Below are 23,999 nucleotides of genomic sequence, written 5' to 3' on the forward strand. Positions count from 1 at the left end.
TAAAAATCACAGTTGAAAAAAAGTCCAGTGACAAAAGATGGCTCTTCTGAAATGAATGGAGAATATGATGCCCGGATTGACAGGTCGAGTGTGCTCTTTGGGAGTCTGGGGGCCTGATAAACTGGCGGTCACCCCTACATGTGAAAACCCAGGGGGGATTGCAGTCATTGGGCTGGGGTAAATGTGAAGTCACCACGCAAAGGACAAAGGCAAGGCTGGTACCAGCAAGCGCAGGGGAAGGACACGCTCAAACGAAAAGCACTTGTAATTATTTTAACCACAGAATGAACTACATTTGTGTTACTAAAACTTTTGGTCCCACTGAGGTGACACAGTGTTTGTGGCATCAGCAGACAATTGGTACTGGCCAGCGCCGTGTGTCTGATGTGCTGTCCTTTGGTTCCTGCTAAACATGGACCAAAAGGTGAAGGCACACGGAGTGGGCCCAGACCCAGGTAAAGACGTGGTTAGACCCATCAGAAGGGCGACATGCATGGGAAAGCCCAGCCCTGCAGTAAGCCCTAAGCTTGCAAATTTTGCTCATTTACATCATAAGTCCTTCCACAAAGGTGCCTTTCCCTATGTGCCTTCCTCTGTGACCCCAGGGAAAAGGACAGTTATCCCTAACGCAGGACACAATTTTCACTAGACAAGACTTGGGCGAGTGGCCACAGTGAAAATTCTACACACAGGCCTCTTTCCATTAGGGGGAGAAGCGGAGGCCAGAGCGGAGGGGAGTGCTGGCTGCCTCCTGGGCAGGGCATCTCTTGCCCACTCACATTCTAGATGTTCTTCATCCCCAGACTCCTGGGAAGGGTGTTGAGCTGCTAGACAGTGTGGAAAATCCCACTGGAAAGAAGGCAAGAGCTCTACATGTGTATGACATGCATGCCCTCTATTCCTGTAAGTGTGTGGCCTTGCTACAGACACACGTTGCAGGTAGAAGGACCCTGGGAATTCAGCAGTGTGTATGGATGGTCTCTTTCTCAGATGCCATTACTGCTTTATCCAGCCCTTTCTGTGATGATTCTACAAACAACCTGACCACAGAGATTGTGTCACTCATCTTTATAATCTCAGGGACTCTAAATGTGCATTGCCATTGTTTTGAGTATCTGCTCAGCACACAGTGATCCTCTCTTTAACACGATGATTAAACTACCCTGTGGCAAAAAAACATGGGTGGCTTCTGAAAGTTTCTTAACACAAGCTCTACCAGTGGACTCATGTCTTCTGCTGGCTAGGCTGGGGTGCTGACTGCTGCCTTTCTCCATGCCTGGCTCCCCTGTCATGAGTGGGGCCTCCTCTCTGGCCACAGGCTGGATGTACACTTTAAGATGTCTTAGGTACCGCTGAAGACAAGATGGTCTGAGTTTATGTGTCTCGACTGACCTAAGAAGGATAGCTACAGCAAATCTGATATCAATGGGCTGATGATCTGCATGAGATCAAACACTAGCCAAGGATTAACTAAGACTCAGGGACTAGAAAAAATTTCTTGGGTCTTGTATCTTCAACCCAAAGTCACACTTAATGAGGTTTACTTGTGGAGAGGGTCAGGCTCTGTGGCTTTATTGTGAATTAATACTTGCCTTAGAAACTCCTCTTTACATGACCTTGGCCACCAGGTTGTCCCTCACTATGAATACAGAAAACGTCAGGGAATTCTGGCTGCATCCCCTCTCTAAGGGAGAGCAAGCTTGGACCACACTAAGCAGACGGCAGCCCGTTGTACCCTGCTGTCTGTCCTAGGTCAGACCTGAGATGACAGACATCCTCTTCCCTACTGGGTCTCCATGAAGAACTTAATTTATTAGTCTCCAGTCAAGTACAGTCTTCAGAGAGGCTTTTGGGGGGAAAGTAAGCCAAGCCAATTCATTCCAACAGGCTCCATTTTTCATATAGATGTGAGTCTTCTGCCTGAGGACACACAGAGCAAAAGCAGTATCCAGACTTTTTATTTTCCCGTAACTAGGCTACAGGCTTAGAAATTGCAGTGGTCCAGCCTGATTTTTTAAGCCTCAAAACACTTTTATCGGGGCACGTTTTTCAGTGGCAGGGCTCAATCTTGGGACCTGTAGGAACCATGTCCTGGAGGCCGTCAAACCTCTTCTCCTCTCCCTTCCTTCCCTCCACAGCAGGCATCACAAGCCAAGGGCACCCTCTGGTCACTGAAAATGCAGCCGAAATGGGCAAGAGGGTTCAGCACCCCATGGTGATGCTGGGTATTCAAATGCAGCCCAGGAGCCCGAGAACTGAAAAGACAGAAGGACATTTGGAAACAAATCCTGCAAATAACCTGCCACTCAGACAAGAAACACACACGAATCCATGGGACCCTTGGTCCTGGTGTCCGTCTGTCTTCCCATCGCTCCTCTGGGACGGGTTGCTTTGTGGAGGGCGTGCTCCAGGACAGGCTTTGGGGAACGACAGTCAGTGGAACGTTCCACCTGAGCCGGCTCTCCCGGGCGGAGGAAGATAGAGACTCAAAATCAAAGCACTGGAATCGTCTTCCCTCGACTGCTCATTTGCTCAAAGGCAGCCACAGATGGGCGCGGGAGCCGTTAGTTGACCACATCGTAGTAGTAATTGCGCAGCCGCAGTTCCACTGCTACAAATCCGGGCCTGTTCTCCACGCTGCAAAGGGAAGAGAGGCATTGTTGTTTGTTATCAATGCTCGTGAAAAAGTGCTGGTCACAGCAGGGGCTTTTGCAGGCCAAGGGCTAGTGGAGTGGCAGCGCCCCGCTTCCTCATGATCCTGAGGTCACACTGTACCCCTGCTCTAAGTGTGGCTGACCAGAAGCCTCTGGGGAATACGGTGTTAGGCCCACCCCAGACCTAAAGAACCCAATCTGCATTCAACAAGGTCCCCAGGTGACTCCTGTCCACCTTAAAGGTGGGAAAGTTCTGTTCTCAAAGTCAGGATCTTTTAACCGCAGGTTCAGAGACTGTCTCCTTACGATCTAGCAAAACAGAACGTGTCTGAAAATACTTAGTTGGTCAGTGTGCTGCAGATATATATTTAACGTTTGACTCAATCTTTTTTTTTAAAAAAAATGTGGACACAATTTAAACTTCCCCTCCCCACACCCCAATCAGGTGGCTCTGGATTTCCTGAAAAGATGCTGCTCTTCTAAACCTTAACGTGGCAAGGCCTTACTTGTGTCACTGTTGACAGGTGAGGTGATGATGTATATAAACCATGGGTAAAAGTTTTCTTAACAACTTGCAACCTCTAAACAAACTTCTATAGACATCTCTGCTTTCTCTAACATGGGCATACTGAACAGAATCAGTTGGAAGCAAGTATTTCTTAAAATTCGGAGAGTCTATCCTTGCTTGGAAGTTAATTTTATTTTGCAAGATTTTGGGCTCTATGGCAAGTGGGTAAAACTGCCCAAAAAGTGACATAGAACTTGAGGTTAAACTGCATGAACTGTCCACATTCAACCTTTTTGACCTACAACAACTGTGATTTCATATGGTTCAGTCTAGTTATAAGAGAACAGCCAGGGACCACACATGGGAACCAAGAATCATTTACTGTGATAAGGGCAGGGTGGCTTCTACAGAACCAAAATAGGTTGTCTTGTCAAATGGCATCAAACAAACGGTTGCACCTACAGCTTTCAAGAGCAGGCAATAAAACTACGTAAAAATATCAGCCATCTGTGGTCACGTCTATAGACCACACTCACTGTGGGAAGATGCCTCTGGTCACTAAACTGTGTTGCAGGAGGGGACGTGATGGCCAAGCCTGGGATGTAGGACCATGTGTGGAAACCTGTGTCCAAACAGCAGGAAAGCCTCCCTCCTGCTACTCAACTTCAAGCCAAAGAACACAACTTCAACATCTTTGCCAAACAGGATGTTCTACTCCTACATGGGGATCCGAATGCACAAAGAGTCCCTTTGAGTCTTGCTATGAGAGTTTCATCCACGCAGCAGCCTAGCACCAAGCGAACAAACTAGTGTAGGGAAACAGGAGTACAGACTGGCCCTCAGCAAAGACACCTGGTCAGGTTTCCCAGGGAATCTCTCCTTTATACCATGGGTGAGGCTGCCTCTAGGACATCACTGAGCTTCCGCAGAGGAGGGTGGCCAAGTGTCCTGTGTGTGTGCCGGCGTCCTGGTCACTTCCGACTACCTGGGTCTGGGGTGCTTTTTCCGCTCTGACCCTCGTGCCCAGTGGGGGCATTTCCGGCACTCAAGCTCCTCAACCTGCAGTTCTCGGTTGGAATGCCCCTCCCTAAAAGAGGCCAATATGGACTCTCCAATGGAAGTATGACCCTCCCCCCAAAACTCTCTACTCTCATTCAAAGCTCCCTGTAGCTTTCTCTATAGCTCCCATCACAATACATAATCAGGCGTTTATGTCGGGGTTAATTTGTTTCCTGTTTGCCTAGCCCAGAATTGTAACCTCCATGAGGAAAGTGGCAGGGAAATAACTGCCCTCTCCCTTGCTGACCCTGGGTCACTTCTAGACAATAATGAGATTCTTCACTTCCACTCCCAGCTACAGTTGTGGAAGATGCTTCCCGGGGCGTTGCAGAATCCCAGGTGGCATCTGAAAGCACCTGAAATATCCACCATCCTGAAGATACTCTTGCAGTATCAGCTGTCATATCTGAGAACAAACCTGGCCCTCGAAGTATCAAATCTACTGGCAGATATATGAGCTCCCCCGGATTACAGACCTGCATCATTGTCAAGTTGCGAGGGCGCTATACGCACACTTCAGTGTCAGAGGGACAGAGACCATGGCTTGGAGGTTTCCCGATGATGCATGTCCAGGCTGCCAAACCCAGGCAAGGTCAAAGGCCACGTCCCTGATTCTTAGGTGCAGTGTGTTTCCCTTGCCAGCTGAGCTGCCCTGGACATCACCTGCCTACAATGTCACACGAGCTCTACCAGGCAGGCCACGTGAGGCCCCTCAGTGCAGACTCTAGGGCCACTGTTCCAAGTTCTGAGTTGCTTCTCGGGAAGTGCTACCTTGGCCAATCCATCTGTGAGCTGGTCACCATCCGTGGTCATGCCTCACTCTGAAAGGTGATCAGGAATTAGGAAGTATGACATCCCCCTGCTAAGTACCCCTGCCATCCACTCATGCCAAAATAGCACGTGTCACCAGACCAGACCCTTAAGAATATTTTTTTACTTTGACCACCCCTCCACCCTTTGGCCAATATTATCTACGTTTAAATGTTGATACCCCGAATTAGAGTAATTGTCTATACTCTTTAGACTAAAGAATATAAGTGTGTGGTCCAGGAAGCAAGACCTCTCCCCCCATTGTTTGTTTAGAAAGGAGCCCATCCCTGATTCATGAAAAGACAGAATTCATGCTCCTTTTTAGTGCTTGGCAATTCTTTCTGCCTCCAGAGCATTGGGCTAAATGGCAAAAGGGCTGGTACTCACTCGTAGGTCCAGCACAGGGTCATCAGCTCGTACATCTCTCTTGGACACCCTGGAGGGCACTCCATCCTCTCTCCTTTCTCCAGCATAGCAGAAACTTCACTGCCTTTCATTCCCTAATACATGCAAAATATTCTTGAGCTTTTTAAACATAGCATGCAGCAAAACAAAACAAATACATCCTACCCCCACAAAAGAAACAAAAGAGTACATGCTGTGTGATTTCAACTATATAAAGTACAAAAAATAGGAGCACCGGGCTTCCCTGGTGGCGCAGTGGTTGAGAATCTGCCTGCCAATGCAGGGGACATGGGTTCGAGCCCTGGTCTGGGAGGATCCCACATGTCGCGGAGCAACTAGGCCCGTGAGCCACAACTACTGAGCCTGCACGTCTGGAGCTTGTGCTCCACAACAAGAGAGGCCACGACAGTGAGAGGCCCGTGCACCGCGATGAAGAGTGGCCCCTGCTTGCCATAACTAGAGATAGTCCTCTCACAGAAACGAAGACCAACACAGCAAAAATAAATAAATTAATTAATAAAATAAAGCTGTTGTATGTAGAAAACTTAAAAAAAAAATAGGAGCACCTAATCTATTTTTCTTAATATTTATTTATTTATTTGGCTGCTCTGGGTTTTAGTTGCAGCACAAGGGATCTTCATTGTCACGTGCAAGATCTTTAGTTGTGGCATGTGGGATCTTTTTAGCTGTAGCATGTGGGATCTAGTTCTCTGACCAGGGACTGAACCTGGGCCCCCTGCATTGGAAGCGTGGAGTCTTAACCACTGGACCACCAGGGAAGTACCAGGAGCACCTAGTCTATGATGCTAGAAGTCAGATGGGTTACCCTTGGGGTAAGTTTTGTGTGTGCAGGGGGAAAGGGGGGCTTCTGTTCTGTTTCTTCATTTGGGGGCTGGCTTCATGGGTGTGTCCCAATTGTGAAAATCCATCAAGCTGTGTCCTAGGATTTGTGCACTTTTCAGTATATATATTGATGAAAAATATCTAAAAAAAGGCAACAGATGCAAATTTGATAATGGGAATAGCCATTATTTCTATTTCAAATCTAATAAATGGTGATTTGGGTATATATTTGATGAAATAAAATTTATATTTTAAGGCAGGACAAGAAAAAAATTAAACATAAAATTCTGTGTTTGTTTGGACATTCTCCCTCCCTCCCTACTGTGCAGTCTGCATCTGCATCACACATTAACCAGAGCTCCTCAAAGATGGGAGTGCCTGCTTGGCTATAAAGATCACTTTTTTTTCCTTTCTTCTGACACTAACACTGTAACTTCTTTAAAAAAATAGTGCTCTTTCCTAGCTCTGTAGGTCATGGTGACTTGCTGCTCCCTTTGTACACGTTTACCTGGACTATGTATCCCTAGTGACCTTTATGTAAAATATCAGTATGTCATTTTGATGTATGACCCTTTGTCTCAAAAATATATATGACTGTGCCTTCGACTTCTAATGGTGGAACAGTTCTCAGAGCTTTCCGGGAATCTGCTTCCTGGGTTATAATCCTCAGTTTCGCTCAAATAAAATTCCCTTTTACCCTTCTTAACTTGATAGTGAATTGAATTTTCGTTGACATATTTTATGCATATTTACATGTGTAATACACAATAAAAAAACCCCACAGACTGTCCAGATAGCTTCAAATATTTCTTTCAGTTTAGAATAAAGTGAGATCATATTAACCCCCCACTCTCAAAAGATAAAGACTCAGAAAGGGTGTCCAGATTTGATGATTTTCAGGGTCCTTTAAAGATAATCTGGGGCTGATCTGTTTTGATGGTCTGTTAATTAGGAAATGAAACAAATGTAGCTCACCCGATACGGCTTCTGCCCGTAGGAAAATGCTTCCCACATTAACACTCCAAAGCTCCAGACGTCACTCTTGCTGGAGAACTTGTAGTAGTTGATGCATTCCGGAGCGTACCACTTCACGGGCCACTTCCCGTGGGTCTGGGCCTGAAAACCAAGCACATAGAGATGTTTCATTAAGAATAAAATGGTGGACACCATATTTGTTCATAGCAGCACTATTCACAACAGCCAAAGATGGAAGCAACCCAAATGTCCATCGACAAATGAATGGATAAACAAAATGGGGTATATTGATACAGTGGAGTATCATTCAGCCTTAGGAAGGAAGGGAACTCTGATACATGCCACGACATGGATGAACCATGTGGTTACCTTTTATTATGCTCAGTGAAGTAGGCCAGTCAAGTCACTAAAGGACAAATATTGAATGATTCCACCCATCTGATGCCCCTGGAGTAGTCCCATTCATAGAGACAGAAAGTAGAATAATGGTTGCCTGGGGCTGTGGAGAGAGGGTGGGATGGAGAGTAGCTGTTTAATGGGTACAGAGTTTCGGTTTGGGAAGATGAAAAGAATTCTAGAGATTGGTTGTGAGCAAAGTGAATGTACTGAACATTACTAAACTGTACCCTTAAAGAGAGTTAAGATGGTAAAATTTATGTTATGTGCATTTTACCATAATTAAAAAAAAATAAAATCATGACTCACAAAATGCCTGTGTGTATATATCTGGTCTGAATCTTTAAAATATGCTAAATCTTAACATCTTAAATTTTTAACATTTAAATACATATTTTTAAGGTTCAGACTGAATTTTTTATATTTTTTAGTCTCTTTCTCTTACCTCTTCCTTTGTCTACTCACAGCTTCTTGGAACTTGGCGTGGCAATGCAAGAGTAAGGCCTGAATATTACTTCATGGTTTTGCTCCAAGAAATACTAGGTTGTTCATAATATATTTAACTATTACTGTACATTTTTCTACAGCTTTAAGCCAACACTATTTTGGGGGAGACGGTTTGCTAGTATCATTTAAAACAAAGTTGTAAACTTTCTAATTTAAAAAAGCAAGTGCTAGTAAAGAGATAAAAATCTTGCCTAGCAAAACTCTTTCTTTGGGGCTTAGGGTTCAGCGTGGTGTAGTGAAGTCTTGATACCTCCCATGGAAGTCACTCTAACCTGGGTGACATCTCTTGAAGTGGAGGGAGGGAGGTGAGTTGCCCTACAGTGGCCAGAGGAGACAACTCGGGGATATCAATCTGAGACCACAGGTGCTAGGGCACTTCTCTAAATGACACACTGCTTATACGTCTGTCTCATTCATGTTATGTATTATTTTTAGATTTTGATTTCAAAAGTTGTGAACAATCTAGTCATGTGTGTTATTTCAAGTTTATTCTGAATTTTAAGCCGATCACAAGATAAACCTTTGACAAATCCTAAATATGATGAAAAGGGAATCTCTCTCCACCACAAACTCCAAATCCTCACCAAGAGAGACATTTGATCGTTTTTCTTGAATCCTTCCAGAAAAATCTACATATAAGTATAAACTGGTAATATATGCTTTCTTGAGGGGTAATCAAGCTATAGGTATATACATTTTGCACTTTTTAATTTTTCTACTTAACCATGTGTCATAGATATATGTCTATGTCAGCACATGCAAAGAAAGTCACTTTTAGGAGAGTTAATTGTATGCTTCACATAAATCTGCTACAACAGATTTAACCAGCCTCCTACTGAGAGGTCATTAAGTCATTTCCTGATTTTTGCTACTACACATCATGCTAGAATGAACATTACTGACAGTGTGTATCTGCCCTGTGTGTAGAGTACTTGTAAGGAGTTGCTGGATTAAAGGGCATTTGCATTTACAGTCCTGCTGCACAAATTCACGCTGTCATGCACAGTTCTCTGAGCACTGAGCTAATTTGCTTTCATCACTATCATTTCTCTTTAATCTTGCTTAACTCTTTAATGTTTTCCATTTTACTTTGTTTTCTTAAAGAAATTCTCCATGTTCCCATCTTTTCATGTGTGTTCAGTCTCTTTTAGCTGCTTCTAACATGGCTTCTTTTTTTTTGTACAGTATGATGATTGAGACACGTATATATTGCAAAATGTTTACAACATAAGGTAAGTTAACACATCCTTCACCTGACAAAACTGCTGATTTTTCTTGTCGCTGTTGTAATGGTGAGAACACTTAAGATCTACTTTCTCAGTAACTTCCAAGTAATATACAATGTAGTACTTTTAACTCTAGGCACCGAGCTGCAGATTAGATTCCCAGAATTTATTCCTCTTATAACTAGAACTTTGTACCCTTTGACCAACATCTTCTCATTTCCCCCACCTCCCAAACCCTGGCAACCAAAATCTACTCTCTGTTTCTATGAGTTTGGCTTTTTAAAATTCCACATATAAATGATATCATACAGTATTTGTCTTTCTCTGACTTATTTCATTCAGCAAAATGCCCTCAAGGTCCATCTATGTTATTGCAAATGGCAAGATTTCCTTCTTTTTTTAAGTCTGAATATATCCCATATATTTGTCTACAGTTTTAAGCCAACACACACATACACACACACATGCACACACACACATAACACGTATCATATTTTCTTTATCCATTCATCTATTGATGGATATTAGGTTGTTTCCATGTCTTGGCTATTGTAAATAATGCTGCAATGAACATAGGGGTAAAGATATCTTTACTAGATAGTGATTTCATTACCTTTGGATATATATACAGAAGTGGGATTGCCAGATGATATGGTAGTTCTATTCTTAATTTTTGAGGAAACTCCATACTGCTTTCCACAGTGGCTGCACCAATTTACATTCCCATCAACAGTGTACAAGGATTCCCCTTTCTCCATATCCTCAGCAACACTCGTTATCTCTTATCTTTTTGGTGATCGCCATTTTAACAGGTATGAAGAGACATCTCATTGTGGCTCTGATTTGCATTTCTCCAATGCTTAGTGATTTCAAATACCCTTACATGTATTTGTTGGCCATTTGAATGTCTTCTTTTGTCATAGAAATATAGAAAAAAATAGAATACTTCTACTCAGGTCCTTTGCCCATTTAAAAATCTGATTATCTGGGGGGCTTTACTATTGAGTTGTATGAGTTACTTATATATTTTGGATAATTACCAGTTATCAGATAGATGGTTTGCAAATATTTTCTCCCATTCTGTAGTTGACCTTTCATCCTGTTGATGTTTCTTTTGTTGTACAGAAACTTTTTAGTTTGACGTAGTCCCATTTGTTGATTTCTGCTTTTGTTGCTTGTGCATTTGGTGTCATATCCAAAAAATCATTGCCAAGACCAACACTGAGGAGCTTTTCCCATATGTTTTCTTCTAGGAGTTTTATGGTTTCAAGTCTTACAATCAAGTCCTTAATCCATTTTGAGTTAATTTTTGTGAATGTTATAATATAGAAGTCCAATTTCATTCTTTTGCATGTGAATATCCAGTTTTTTCAACACTATTTATTGAAGAGACTATTTTTTCCCCATTTAACATTCTTGACTCTCTTGTCAAATATTAGTTGACTATATATGCATGGGTTTATTTCTAGTTTCTTGATTCTCTTCCATTGATCTATGTGTCTGTTTTTACGTCAGTACCACACTGTTTTGATTACAACAGTTTTGTAGCATAATTTGAAATCAGGAAGCATAATGCCTTCAGCTTTGTTCTTTCTCAAGATTGCTTTGGCTGTTCAGGGTTTTTTTGGGTTCCATATGAATTTTAGGATTATTTTTCTATTTTTGTGAAAAATTCCACTGGAATTCTAGTAGGGATTTGTATTGAATCTATAGATGGCTTTGGGTAGTGTAGTCATTTTAACAATATTAACTCTTCTGATCCATGAACGCAGGTTATCTTTCCATTTCTTCAATTTTTTTCATCAATGTCTTATTTTTGGTATGTAGATCTTTCACTTTCTAGGTTAAATTTATCCCTAAGTATTCTATTACTTTGATGCAATTGTAAATGAGATTTTTTTTCCTTTATTTCTTTTTTGGATAGTTCACTATTAGTGTATAGAAATGCAACTGCTTTTTGTGTGTTGATTTTGTATCTTGCTATTTTACTGAATTTGTTGATTAGTTTTCAGTTTTTTGAGGGAGTCTTTAGGGTTTTCTATATACAGTTGACCCTTGAACAATGTAGGGGTTGGGGGTGCCGACACTTCACACAGTCAAAAATCCATATATAACCTTACAGTTGGCCCTCTGTATCCACGGTTCTGCATCCATGGATTCAACCAATAGTGGATTGTGTAGTACTATAGTACATACTAGTGAAAGAAATCCATGTGTAAGTGGACCTGCACAGTTCAAATCTGTGTTGTTCAAGGGTCAACTGTATAAGATCATGTCATCTGCAAATAGAGATGAGGTAATTTTGGTTTATAAGCCTTTTATTTCTCTTCTTTTCTTTCTTTCTTTCTTTTTTTTTTTTTTTTTTTTTGCCTAATTGCTCTGGCTAGGATTTCCAGTACTGTTTAATCAGTGGTGTGAGTGGGCACCCTTGTCTTATTCCTTATCTTAGATGAAAAACTTTCAACCTTTCTCCACTGAGTCTGATGTTAGCTGTAGGCTTGCCATACACGGCCCTTATTGTGTTGAGGTATGTTCCTTCTATACTGACTTTTTTGAGACTGTTTACCTTGAAATGATGTGAATTATGTCAAATGCTTTTTCTGTACCTAATAAGATGGCCATATGATTTTTATCTTTCACTCTATTAATGTGGGGTATCACATTTATTGATTTGAGTATATTGAACTATCCTTGAATTCAAGAATAAATCCCACTTGACCATGGTGTATGATCTTTTTAACGTGTTGTTAAATTTAGTTTGCTAGTATTTTGTTGAGAATTTTTGCATCTATGTTCATCAGGGATATTGGCCTATAGTTTTCTTTCCTTTTATCTGGCTTTTGTATCAGGATAATGTTGGCCTTGAAAAATGAATTTGAGAGTATTTCCTCCTCTTCCATTTTTGGGAATAGTTTGAGAAGGACTGGTGTTGTTAGGTCCATTTGGTCTAAAGCACAGGTCAAGTCCAATGTTTCCTTATTGATTTTCTGTCTCTGTGACTTATCCATTGTTAAAAGTGGGGTATTGAAGACTGCTACTATTATTATATCGTTATCTATTTCTCCCTTCAGATATGTTAATATTTGATTAATATATTCAGGTTTTCCAATGTTGGATACATGTATATTTACAATTATTTTATCTTCTTAATGAATTCACCCCTTTACCATTATAAGATGACCGACCTCCTTTGTCTCTTGCATCAGTTTCTGGATTAAAGTCTGTTTTGTCTTATATAAACATAGGTATACCCGCTACTTTTTGGTTTACATTTGCATGGAATATATTTTTCTATCCCTTCACTTTGAGTTTTTCTGTGTCCTTAAAGTTGAAATGAGTCTCTTTTAGGCAGCATATAGTTGACTTTTTTTTTTTTTTTGTCCATTCAGTCACTCTATGCTTTTTGATTGGAAAATTTCATCCATTTACAATTAAAGTAATTATTCATAGGTAAAGACTTACTAATACCGTATTACGGTTTTCTGGATGTTTTAAAGTTATTTTGCTCCTTTCTTCCTCTCTTACTGTCTTCTTTTTTGATTTGATGAATTTCCATAGTGGTATACTTTGCTTCCCTTTTCTCTATCTTGTATGTATCTATGGCAAGTTTTTGCCTTGTGGTTACCCTGAGGCTTACATAAAACATCTTATAAATATGTCTATTTTAAGGTGATAACAGCTTAACTTCGATTGTATGCAGAAACTCTACCCTTGTACTCCTCCCCACATATTATGTTTTTTTTTTTTTTTTTTTTTTTTTGTGGTATGTGGGCCTCTCACTGTTGTGGCCTCTCCCATTGCAGAGCACAGGCTCTGGACGCGCGGGCTCAGTGGCCATGGCTCATGGGCCCAGCTGCTCCACGGCATGTGGGATCTTCCCAGACCGGGGCATGAACCCGTGTCCCCTGCATCGGCAGGCAGACTCTCAACCACTGCGCCCCCAGGGAAGCCCATGTTATGTTTTTGATATCACAATTTATGTCTTTTTATATCGTGTATCCATTAACAAATTATTGTAGCTATAGCTATTTTTAATACTTCTGTCCTTTAATCTTTATATCAGCATTAAGTGATTAACACAACACCATATTATAGTAATGGGGTATGCTGAATTTGACTATATACTTACCTTTATCAGTATGTTTTATATTTTCATATGCTTCCATGTTACTAATTAGCTTCCTTTTATTTCAGCTTGAAGAACTCAGAATTTCTTGTAAGGAAGATCTAGTGGTGATAAACTCTCTCAGCTTTTGTTTGCCTGAGAAAGTCTTTATCTCACCTTCCTTTCTGAAGGACAGTTTTGGGACATAAAGTATTCTTGGTTGGCAATGTTTTTCTTTCAGAACTTTGAATGTATCATTCCACTCTCTCCTGGCCTGTAGGTTTTTGCTGAGAAATCTGGTGGTAGCCTTATGGGGAGCTCCCTTGTAAGGGACAAGCTTTTTTTCCTCTTGCTGCTTTTAAGATTCTCTCTTTGTCTGATTTTTGACAATTTTATTATTCTGTGTCTTGGAGAAGATCTATTTGAATTGAATTTATCTGGGGACCTATGAGCTTCATGAACCTGGATGTCCAAATCTCTCCTCAGATTTGGGAAGTCTCAGCCATTATTTAAAAAAATAAGTTCTCTGCCTCTTTCACCCTCTCTTCTTCTTGGACTTAAGAAATATATAACTTGTTTCTCTTAATGGTGTCCCATAAGTCCCGTAGGCTTTCCTCACTTATTTTTATTCTTTTTTCCTTTTTGCTCCTCTGACTAGCTAATTGCAAATGATCTGTCTTTGACTTCACTGATTCTTTCTTCTGCTTGGTCCAGTTTGTGGTTGAAACTCTCATTGAATTCTTCAGTTCAGTCTTTTTATTGTACAACTCCAAAAGTTCGGTTTGCTACTCTTTTATGTTCTCTATGTTTTTGTTGAACTTATTTTGTTTTTGTACTGTTTTTCTGATTTTTATTAAATTGTTTATCTGTGTTCTTTTGTAGCTCTCTGAGCAGAAGAATTATTCTGAATTATTTGTTAGACAATCTGTGTATCTCCATTTTTTTTGGTTCAGTTATTGGAAGTTTACCATGTTCTTTTGGTTGTGTCATGTTTCCCTGATTCTTCATGATCCTTGAAGCCTTGTGTAGTCATATGTACATTTGAAGATGCAGCCACCTCTTCCAGACTGTATGGGCTGACTTCAGTAAGGAAAGACTTTCACCTGTGGGTGGGAGCATGCTGGAGCACACTTTGACCCTGGGTCTAGGGCATGGGTCTCCAACCCCTGGGCCAAAGACCAGTACTGGGCTAAACAGCAGGAGGTGAGCAGCAGGCAAGCGAGCAAAGCTTCATCTGTATTTACAACCGCTCCCCATGGCTCGCATTACCGCCTGAGCTCTGCCTCCTGTCAGATCAATGGCGGCATAGATTCTCATAGGAGCACAACCCTGCTGTGAACGGCATATGCAAGGGATCTACGTTGCATGTTCCGTATGAGAATCTAATGCCTGATGATCTCAGGTGGAGCTGAGGTAGTGATGCTAGCTCTGGGGAGTGGCTGCAAATACAGATTATCATTAGCAGAGAGGTTTGACTGCACAGAGCCCATAATAAATCAATGCTTGCAGACTCATATCAAAACCCTATCAATGAGTGGCAAGTGAAAACAAGCTCCGGGCTCCCACTGATTCTGCATTATGGTGAGTTGTATAATTATTTCATTATATATTACAACGTAGTAATAATAGAAATAAAGTGCACAATACATGTAATGTGCTTGAATCATCCCCAAACCATCTCCACCCCTGGTGTGTGGAAAAACTGTCTTCCATGAAACTGGTCCTTGGTGCCAAAAAGGTTGGGGACTGCTGGTCTATGGTACAGGACATCAAGTGCAAGTGTATGTGATGGCTCCAGGTCTGGGGGTAGGGCTTGATGTCTCACTTGCTTACATCTCTGTGGTTCAAAACAACAACTGCGTGCTCCTTGGCAATAGCTACAGGGGATCTGCAGTGGCTGCAAGGGCTGTTGGGGTCCTCAGTGGTACCTCCAGGCCCAGCAGCTAGGGGCCAGGCAGGTATCGGCAGTGGCCAGAGCCAGTGGTGTGCATATACTCAGCTGTGGGGGCTGGCTGCAGCTGCCTCTGTAGTGACTGGGGCTGGCTGCAAAACACATAGTGGCAAGGGCTGGGCCTAGCAGCATAGGTTGAGGCCAACTGTGGGTGCACTAGCAGCTGCAGTGACCCTGGGCTACAGACATGCCCTTTTGTGGCTGCAGAGACTTGCCGTGGGTACATGCATGGCACTAAAGGTGATGGGAGTTGGGCTGACGGTGTGTAAGTACACAGCTGCTGGTGAGCCCAGTGGTGCAGGCCAGTGACAGGAGACAGGGCCATATCCAAGCCCACAAGATGCCATAGGGACCTTGGCTGTCAGAGTGCACTCCTGCAGCTGCACAGGCTCATCCCAGGTACATGCACAGCAGTGGAGGCCAGTAATGGGATTTGAGCTGGCAGTGTGTAGGTGCACAGCTACAGAAGATAGCCATGAGTGCACACATGCTGGTGGGGATCAGCCATTGGGGTCCAGGCTGCCACTTTGCAAGCAAGCAGCTGCAGCAGCTGGAGCGGGCTGCTGGCATGGATCCTGCTCCCCACTGGGTGAGGTGGGGGGAGTAGGGAGGGACTCAGGTGGCTGGTGAATTAGAAAACCTGTAGGGCAAAAACCCTCAGCAGTGAAATCTGTGGGGAGTCCATGATGAGATCCTGCGTGATCAAAGCTGGGGGGAGCTGCAGCATCTGCAAGGGCGGTTGAAGCCCTCAGTAGTGAAGGCTGCTGGGGTCCCTTGGCAGAGTAGGTCACCAGGAACCATGCTCACTCCTGCTGTGTAGCTGATAGTGGTAGCCCCCACTCTTCTCCCTTCTTCCTTGTTCCTAGCTGTCTCTAGACAGCTCAGCTTTGCTGGCCTCTGGGTTGGGTGACACTGAAGCAGGTCCTTCGTGCACTGCTCCAAAAGGCTGGGGAAGCTGGTTGCTCACCCTGCTTTCCCCTTCCTGGTGAAGAGAACTCTTTCTAGCTGGATTCTTGCCTCCACTGAGCAGTGCTGACCTGAGGGATGGGATGATGCAAGCAAAATTAAGCTACTGTTCCTTCCCTTTTTATGTAGTTATTCTCAGATTTTTCGTTCCTCTGTGCTGCTAAAGCTTCTTAAGTGGACTCCAGCATTCTCCCAGAGCTGTTTCATTCATGGATCGCTGTCTAACTGTTGATCTTTGTTGGGGGACAGCAGCTGGGGTCTCCTACTCCATCGTCTTGTTGCTGATCCTTTGCCTTTTACTTCTATACTGCCTTCTATATTTTCTTCCCCACTGATTTTCAGAGTTTCACTGGTTTACTTTCAATGGTATGTTGTTTAATATCTGTGGCAGTTGAAAAAATTGGCCCTCGTGTTCTTTGACATTCCTCCCCACTCCCTTGAATAGGGGTGGTCTGTGGCTGCTCTGACCAATAGAATAAGTGGACATGACTCTGAGTCAGTTCCTGGGCCCTGAACTTAGGAGCCTGGCAGCCTCCACTTCCTGCCTCTTGAGTAACTTGCTCTTAGGACCCAGCTGCCATGCTGTGAGTAAGCTCAGGGGCACATGGAGAGGCCACATGTAGTTAAGTTTTTGTTTAATGGGTACAGCCCAGTGGAGGTCCCAGACCACAGCCCATGTCAAATCAGTTATTAGCTGTGTGAGTGAGCAGAGTGGAAATAAATCCTCTGCCCCCTTGGAACCACCTCCTGAGACACTGTGTGGAGCAGAGATGCACCATTTCCACCAAGCTCTGCCTACAGTGTAGAACTGTGTGTAAATAAATGCTTGGCATTGTTTTAATGCACTAAGTTTTGGGATTATTTGTTATCTCAACTTCTTCGTCTCCTCTTTGAGTCCTTGTTTTAGTCTATATTTTCTTCTCTCTCATTATCTTGATGAAGTGCGTGTTACAAAGTGTCTTCAACATAAAATCTATTTTTTTCTGGTGTGCATGTGTGGTTGTTATTCTAGGCTATTGTTCCCTTTGCTCCATCTCCCAGCAGTCCCTGCAAAGGGCTCACTTGATACTTTTCTCATGATGGCTCATTTCTGAAGCAGCTTTGCTTTGGGGCCAGCTTCTCTATGAAGAATGGAGTGAGGAGCTGTGATGGGAGCTCTGCTACTGTTGCTCGTACCTTTGTGCTGACCCTTAGCTGACCAAGAGCTGCTATTTGCTGCTACCTGTCATACCCACACCTGGCTCTCAGAGAAAGGGTGGGTGGGTAGGTGTGGATACTTAGGCATATTTCTCCAGCCACTCCAGGGTGTGGCACACAGGACAACCCCACAGATCCCATCCTGCCATTCACTAGTTAGATCTTCAGGGTATGCTGTCTATTTCTGAGGTGGCTGGACATTCCTAGGGACCTGAAGAGGTGGGAATCTATCCTTGGTACCCTCTTCCACCACCTGGTCTCAATCCTAGTACATCTTCTAATTGATCAACATAGACTCTACATACAGACTGTGATTGAATTCATATGAGGACGGCACTTTCTTATTTTTTTCCCTTCTTTTAGTTGCTATTAGTTCATTTGAGGGTTCAGAGAGGAGCTTTGAAAAGTCCTGCAAGAGTCAACTTGTTCAACGCATATTTTCCAAAACAATTTAACAAAGGAATTCTATTCTTGTCTTTTTCCAAATGAATCATCATTAATACCTTGATTCCCTATTGCTCCAAGGAACATAGTTTGGAAGATACTATTCTGAGTAAATCCCAAGTTGTGACATATTAGAGTATTTCCATTTCTTTAAACAATAGAATCAAAGCTTAAGAAGAAAATTTCTTACATAGTTATTTTTAAATAGGGAAATTGCTTCTTGAAACCCTACCATAATAAATTAAGAAAACATACATTTGCATTTCTGATTTCTACTACCTGATGCTCTGAATACTGGCTAAGTTGTTCCTACCTTGTAGTAGTTTTCATCAGCACGAAGTGCTTTGGAAAGTCCAAAATCACTGATCTTGGCATAATGTTGAGTAACCAGCAATACATTTCTTGCAGCCAGATCTCTGTGCACAAAATTGCACTCTTCCAAATACTTCATTCCCATAGCCACCTGATGAACCAGCTCTATGATGTTCTTATCCTTGACATGCCTGAAAGTCACAAATGTGTTATTAGTGATAGTGAACAAGAGTCCATTTTAGAACAACCAACCATGCACACAGAATATGAACCCACTCACTTCCTATTCTTCTTAAGCAAGAGTCACAAATGGTGGTGACTGGTGTTCAGCTGGTAGAATTTTCAAGGTATGCTTTGAATTGCATGAAAAGCAGTATAATGGGGTGGTCAGACCTGGCTCACCAAGAGCCAGGCTTCAGTTGGAATCCCTCTTCCAATATTGGACAGCTAGCAAAGCCAACCCTGAGTCTCAGTTAAGTATAAACATAATGTAGCAAATGGGATAAAGTAATCAGTGGCTATTATTATGACTTATGCCACGTGAGTTCCTCCATCTCAACCATGGCTGGAGATGAGCACAGAATGATTACTCCATCGATGGTTGTAATCAACTAATAGCAATGGATGTTTTCAGAAGTAATTACTCAAGGGAATGTAGAGGTCAGCCAGACAAGTAAAATATCACTGTTTTCTTTTATAAAATGTTTATTTAAATATTTCTTTTAAAAGAGCATGTTTGTTCTGCTTGGTGAGGGGAGACTGCTTGCCAAGATAGTCTAAGGCTGATTCTATCACCAGGCCAGTACAGAGTGAGCAAAGGAGAGCAAATTGTTGGATTAGAGATTTTCTTTACACATTAAGAACTAAAGAGCACTTGATCCAAAGACTACAGCTCTCTTGTCTCCCTGAGTGTGGACCAACCCTGGGAAGGTGTGGGAGGAGACAAGGCTTCCTGTAGAAATCAGGCTATGATGTGCACTGGGCAGGTGGGCCCTGCCCCTCACAGTATGAGCTTCTTGGGTACCTAAGGATACCTGTTCTGCTGTAAATATTTGTTGAGTGGACCAAGTTCCGCCATCTCCATAACCAGCATCCAGGACTCGGCTTCGCATATCCCAATCATGCGCACAATGTAAGGGTTGTCAAGTTGCTGCATGACGTTTGCTTCTGATAATAACTCATCTTTAAGAGCGGGGTCATTGGCCTCGTTTTTCAGGATCTTCACAGCCACTGTTTTCACAACTCTGCAAAAGAAAGCACAACACATAAGAAACTTTTCAAAGTGGCTCACATGTAGGTAACTATCTTTCATGAAGCATAATTCCTATGCTAGAAATGATGTTATAGAAATATCTGCCACAGAATGGAAATGCGTCTTAAGAAGGCATGTTATACATGAGTAATTTTCCAATCATGTTCTCTCATTTTATAGACAAAGAGAGTAACACCCAATTGGTTAAAAATAATGGGAGAGTGCTGAAGAATGCCCCAACCAAGCAGAAAGCCAACACATTGCAGAATATTTAAATAACTTTCTAACAAACTTTACAAACTATAACATACATGAATTCCAGTAACATCTTGAGATTTTTCAACTCAGATTATGTGTAATGTATGTAAATACAACATGCCTTTAATATATGTTACAATGAATTTCTAGCTGGAGAATTAAAAAACATATACTGTTAAAGCTCATAATATATAAAACACTTTTAAAAACTGAGCTTTGCTAATTTTAAGCACACTTCAACAAGTTTAAAAAAACTAATTACTTTCCATTTTCTAATAAAAACATCACCTGGGTCATGTTTCAACTCTTGAAAATATTCTGATATAGTGGGACTTAAATAAATGAATGGAACTTAAGTACATATGATTTGAGAAACTGCACCTCTCCATGATACAGTTCCCACAAATACAAGAAATATACCTCTTTTGTTGAACTCTGAAATGGGAGAATAAAAACAGAACTATCCCATAAAATAGGTAAAATAACAGAGTAACAGACTAAGTCTGACATACATTCAGAAAAGAATATACAACTTCAGTGCAGAACTCAGAAGAGTGTTTACACACTGGACACATGCTATAGCTCCTACACAGATAGAGATACACAGCATCACCAGCACCCTAGGAGCCCCCTGCATCCTCTTCCTGAGACCAAGGAAATATTATCCTATGCTATCTCTAGATAGTTTATTGTTTTACCTTTCACATTTCAGTCTGCCATCCACCTGGAACTGGTTTCATGTATGGTGTGAGGTAGGGGTAAAAATTAACAAGCAACAACCTCTTGATTCTTCCCAATGTTTAAGGAAGCAAGAACACCCACAAACTCTTCCAGAAACAAAAAGAGGAAGGGAACTTCTCAACTCATTTTATGAGGATGACATTAACCTCATAAAAAAAAAGAGAAATTACAAGAAAATAATTTACTGATATCCCTCACAAATGTAGATGTAAAAATTCAAAGGGAAATATTAATAAATTAAATTCAGTGATTTATGAAAAAGATATGATGAATATATAATTCATGAACAAGATGGGTTTATTCCAGGAATGCAAGGTGGGTTGAACATCTGAAAGTCAATCAGTATAATTCACCACATGAACACAATAAAGGAGAAAAAGCCTGTGGTCCTAGCAGCAGAGGAGAAAAAGTACACACAAAGAATGTAATACACATTTAGGATTAAAAACAAATCCCTCAGAAAAGTAGAATAGAAGGAAACTTTCATAATCTGACAAACAGTAGCTATAAACCTAATGGTGAAATGTGGAAAGTTTTCCCCCTGAAATCAGGAAGGAGGAATGAGGCTACTGCCACTTTTATTCAACACTGAACCACAGTTCCTAGTTAGTACAATAAGGCAAGGAAGAAATATAAAAATATAAGGATTGGACAGGATGAAATAAAACTGTTGTTATTTATAGCTGATCTATTTCTGGGTCAAAGAATACATAGATAAACTACTGGAAATAATAAGTGAGAAATAATAGGGGACTTTAAGCAAAGTTGCTGGGTATAAGGCCAACAGACTAAACCAGTCATATTCCTGCATTCAAGCAATGCCAAGGAATAACAAGTAAAAAATTTTAAATTATACCACATATATTAACATCAAAAATACTAAATACCTATGAATGAATCCAACAAACAAGTTGTACAAGACCTCTACACAAAAAAACTAAACAACTCTGCTCAGAGAAATAAAAGACCCAAGTAAATGGAAGGATGGGTCACTGTTATGGATTGGAAGACTCAGTATTGTAAAGACATCATTTTGCCCCCAATTCACCTATATGGCCTCTCCTCTCCCCAAATCTCTGGCTGAAATTATGTATCTATAGTTATATCTATGTTAATTTATATATTTAATTAAGCAAGGAATTTGAGTATCACAAACTAGTTGAGAAAATTTATACCTTAATACAGGATAATTTATATTCATTTTACAAAATAACTGTGATATATATATGTATACACATATATTTTAAAATAAGCATAGCCGTCACATATATATATATACATACACACATACACACACACACACACACACACATATATATATATATATATACACACACACATGTATCCACACACACATATGGTGGAAGGGGCAGGATTAAAAGCATAAGTTTCTGTGCATACTTTTGTCTATATTTTTGACCCTTGAGTCATTTACATGATTCAAGGGTCAAGAAAAAAAATTTTCACAAATTCCTTAAATTTAAAATAGCATCAAACAACCAAACCCAATTATATTCCTATCAAACAGATTTTCAGAGAAGATTTGTTTCAAAGGACTTTAGAAACCAGTATTTTTCAAAGTACTTAGGAACCAGTACTTTTACTGAACATTCCCTGTTGGATGCCTTCTAAAGACCAAATGAAGTACAAAGAGATTTTTAGTAATTTAGCAATTCTAAGTGTTATGTAATATATACTATTATTTGAAATTACAGGATAAAGCAAATAATTATGCTAAGGATATTTGTAATCAAGAATTTTCTGGTTAAGGGAAATGAGACACAATTTTTAAAAATCAAAGAAAATAAGTGAAAACACTGGGTTATCATTGAATGATTGCATTTTAATTAATTAGTACATATGTGCATGTGTGTACATATAAAGATCCAAAAACATATAGACACGTTTGTTAACAGTAGTGGTGTTTGAGTGGTAAAATAGGATGTTTTTATTTTCTTATATTTTGCTTGTTTCTATTTTCTAATCCTCTGGAAGGGACACATAATACATCTAAACTAATATGTATATAATTATTACATACACAGTTAATATATATAATGGATGATTTCACTTCAATTGTACCAGAAATGAACAAAAACTACACTGCTGATAACAAAGGATTTAGCCATGCCAGGTTAAATTTTGCATTTGAGATTAAATAAACACAATACATGTATATGTGGTAGTTTCTAGAATGTAAGCTCACATGAGAATGAGTGTGCTGTGACGGGGCACAGCTTTGACTTACTTTTTCATCTGGTAGTAGCCCCTCTTCACCGTTCCAAAGTTCCCAGAGCCCAGTTCCTTGTCCTCCAGGGTCAGCAGCTTCCGGTCCAGGTAGACCTCTTTGGGTCTGATCTCCTCGGGGTCTGCATAGGGGCTTTCATAGACCTCGGTGTCCATGGGCAAGGCTTCTCTCTGGGCTTCTGCAACGCAGTCAAGAAATGCACAACCCTGGGGCTGGATCCCCCATGAAACTGCCATCGTCCCCCCCACCTCTACCTCCTGGGCTCACAGCTTGCCTTTTAAGACCTTGGTTACCTTGGGCAGTTATGGTGTCTGTGAGCGCTCAAGGCACTCAAGGCAGCTGGTAGCAGGGTAGGAAAAAGCTCTTCATCCCTGTTGTACTTGACCCCTGTTCTTGCACTAATGAACATCGAGAAAGGGTCTTCCTGCCAGAGGCAAAGACAGATGGGGCCCTCCTAATGGGCCATGGTGGCTTTAAACTATGTCTGAAAATTGTGACCCTCCTTCACTGAGAGGTGGAATCTATGTCACCTCACCTCAGTGGCTTTTGTAATCATGTCAACCAATAGAGTATAGCAGAAGTGATGTCTGTGATATACTCAGGCAAGGTCCTAAAAGGTCATGCACCTTCTGCCTGGGTTGCTAGAAATCTGCCTCTTGAAGCTTCAGATGCTATGCAATTGTCCAACTGCCCTGACCCCTTCTATGCTGTGAGAATGTTCCAGCCAGCCCAGGCGAAGAGACCAGACTGAGAGCCTCCGAGGCTCTGTGGAGACAAGGAGATGCTGGTCACCCACCGGAGCCCCGGCCCCAGTCTCACCACGGTCTCCACCCACTGCTCGCCCAGCTCCACCCCCAATCTCCCTTTAAGAGGCCCTGAGCCACCACAGACCAGCTCAGCCTTGTCCAGATTCATGATCTGCATGAGATAATTAAATGATTGTTGTTGATTTAAGCTACTAAGTTTGGGGGTGCTTTTTTTTTGTAGCATTAAACAGACCAAGTTCACCAATTAAAAAAAACCTGGGGCCACCTAGAAAACCTAAGAAGGTCACCCAGAGGCCCCATTTCTGATCAGTCTAGTAGAGGCCTATTGAGTTTGAGGGGGTGCCTCCCTGAATCCTATCCTCTCCTGGCCTCACA

At 41.6% G+C, this 23,999-nt stretch overlaps 1 protein-coding gene across 2 annotated transcripts in view; it reads right to left on the reverse strand.

Moving 5' to 3' along the window:
• Positions 1 to 2,564: 2,564 nt before the first annotated feature.
• SYK (spleen associated tyrosine kinase) overlaps positions 2,565 to 23,999 on the reverse strand; it is a 52,452-nt gene continuing 31,017 nt past the window's right edge. For both annotated transcript variants that reach the window (XM_060101271.1, XM_060101272.1), the window contains 6 exons: positions 22,858 to 23,035; positions 19,393 to 19,602; positions 18,360 to 18,549; positions 7,255 to 7,395; positions 5,419 to 5,531; positions 2,565 to 2,637 (listed from right to left, as the gene is read on the reverse strand). In XM_060101271.1, coding sequence (XP_059957254.1) covers positions 2,565 to 2,637; positions 5,419 to 5,531; positions 7,255 to 7,395; positions 18,360 to 18,549; positions 19,393 to 19,602; positions 22,858 to 23,035 — 905 coding nt within the window. The remainder of the gene's footprint in view (positions 2,638 to 5,418; positions 5,532 to 7,254; positions 7,396 to 18,359; positions 18,550 to 19,392; positions 19,603 to 22,857; positions 23,036 to 23,999) is intronic.

This window comes from Mesoplodon densirostris, chromosome 6, assembly GCF_025265405.1.
Source record: "Mesoplodon densirostris isolate mMesDen1 chromosome 6, mMesDen1 primary haplotype, whole genome shotgun sequence".
In the NCBI taxonomy this organism is placed as follows: Eukaryota; Metazoa; Chordata; class Mammalia; order Artiodactyla; family Ziphiidae; genus Mesoplodon; species Mesoplodon densirostris.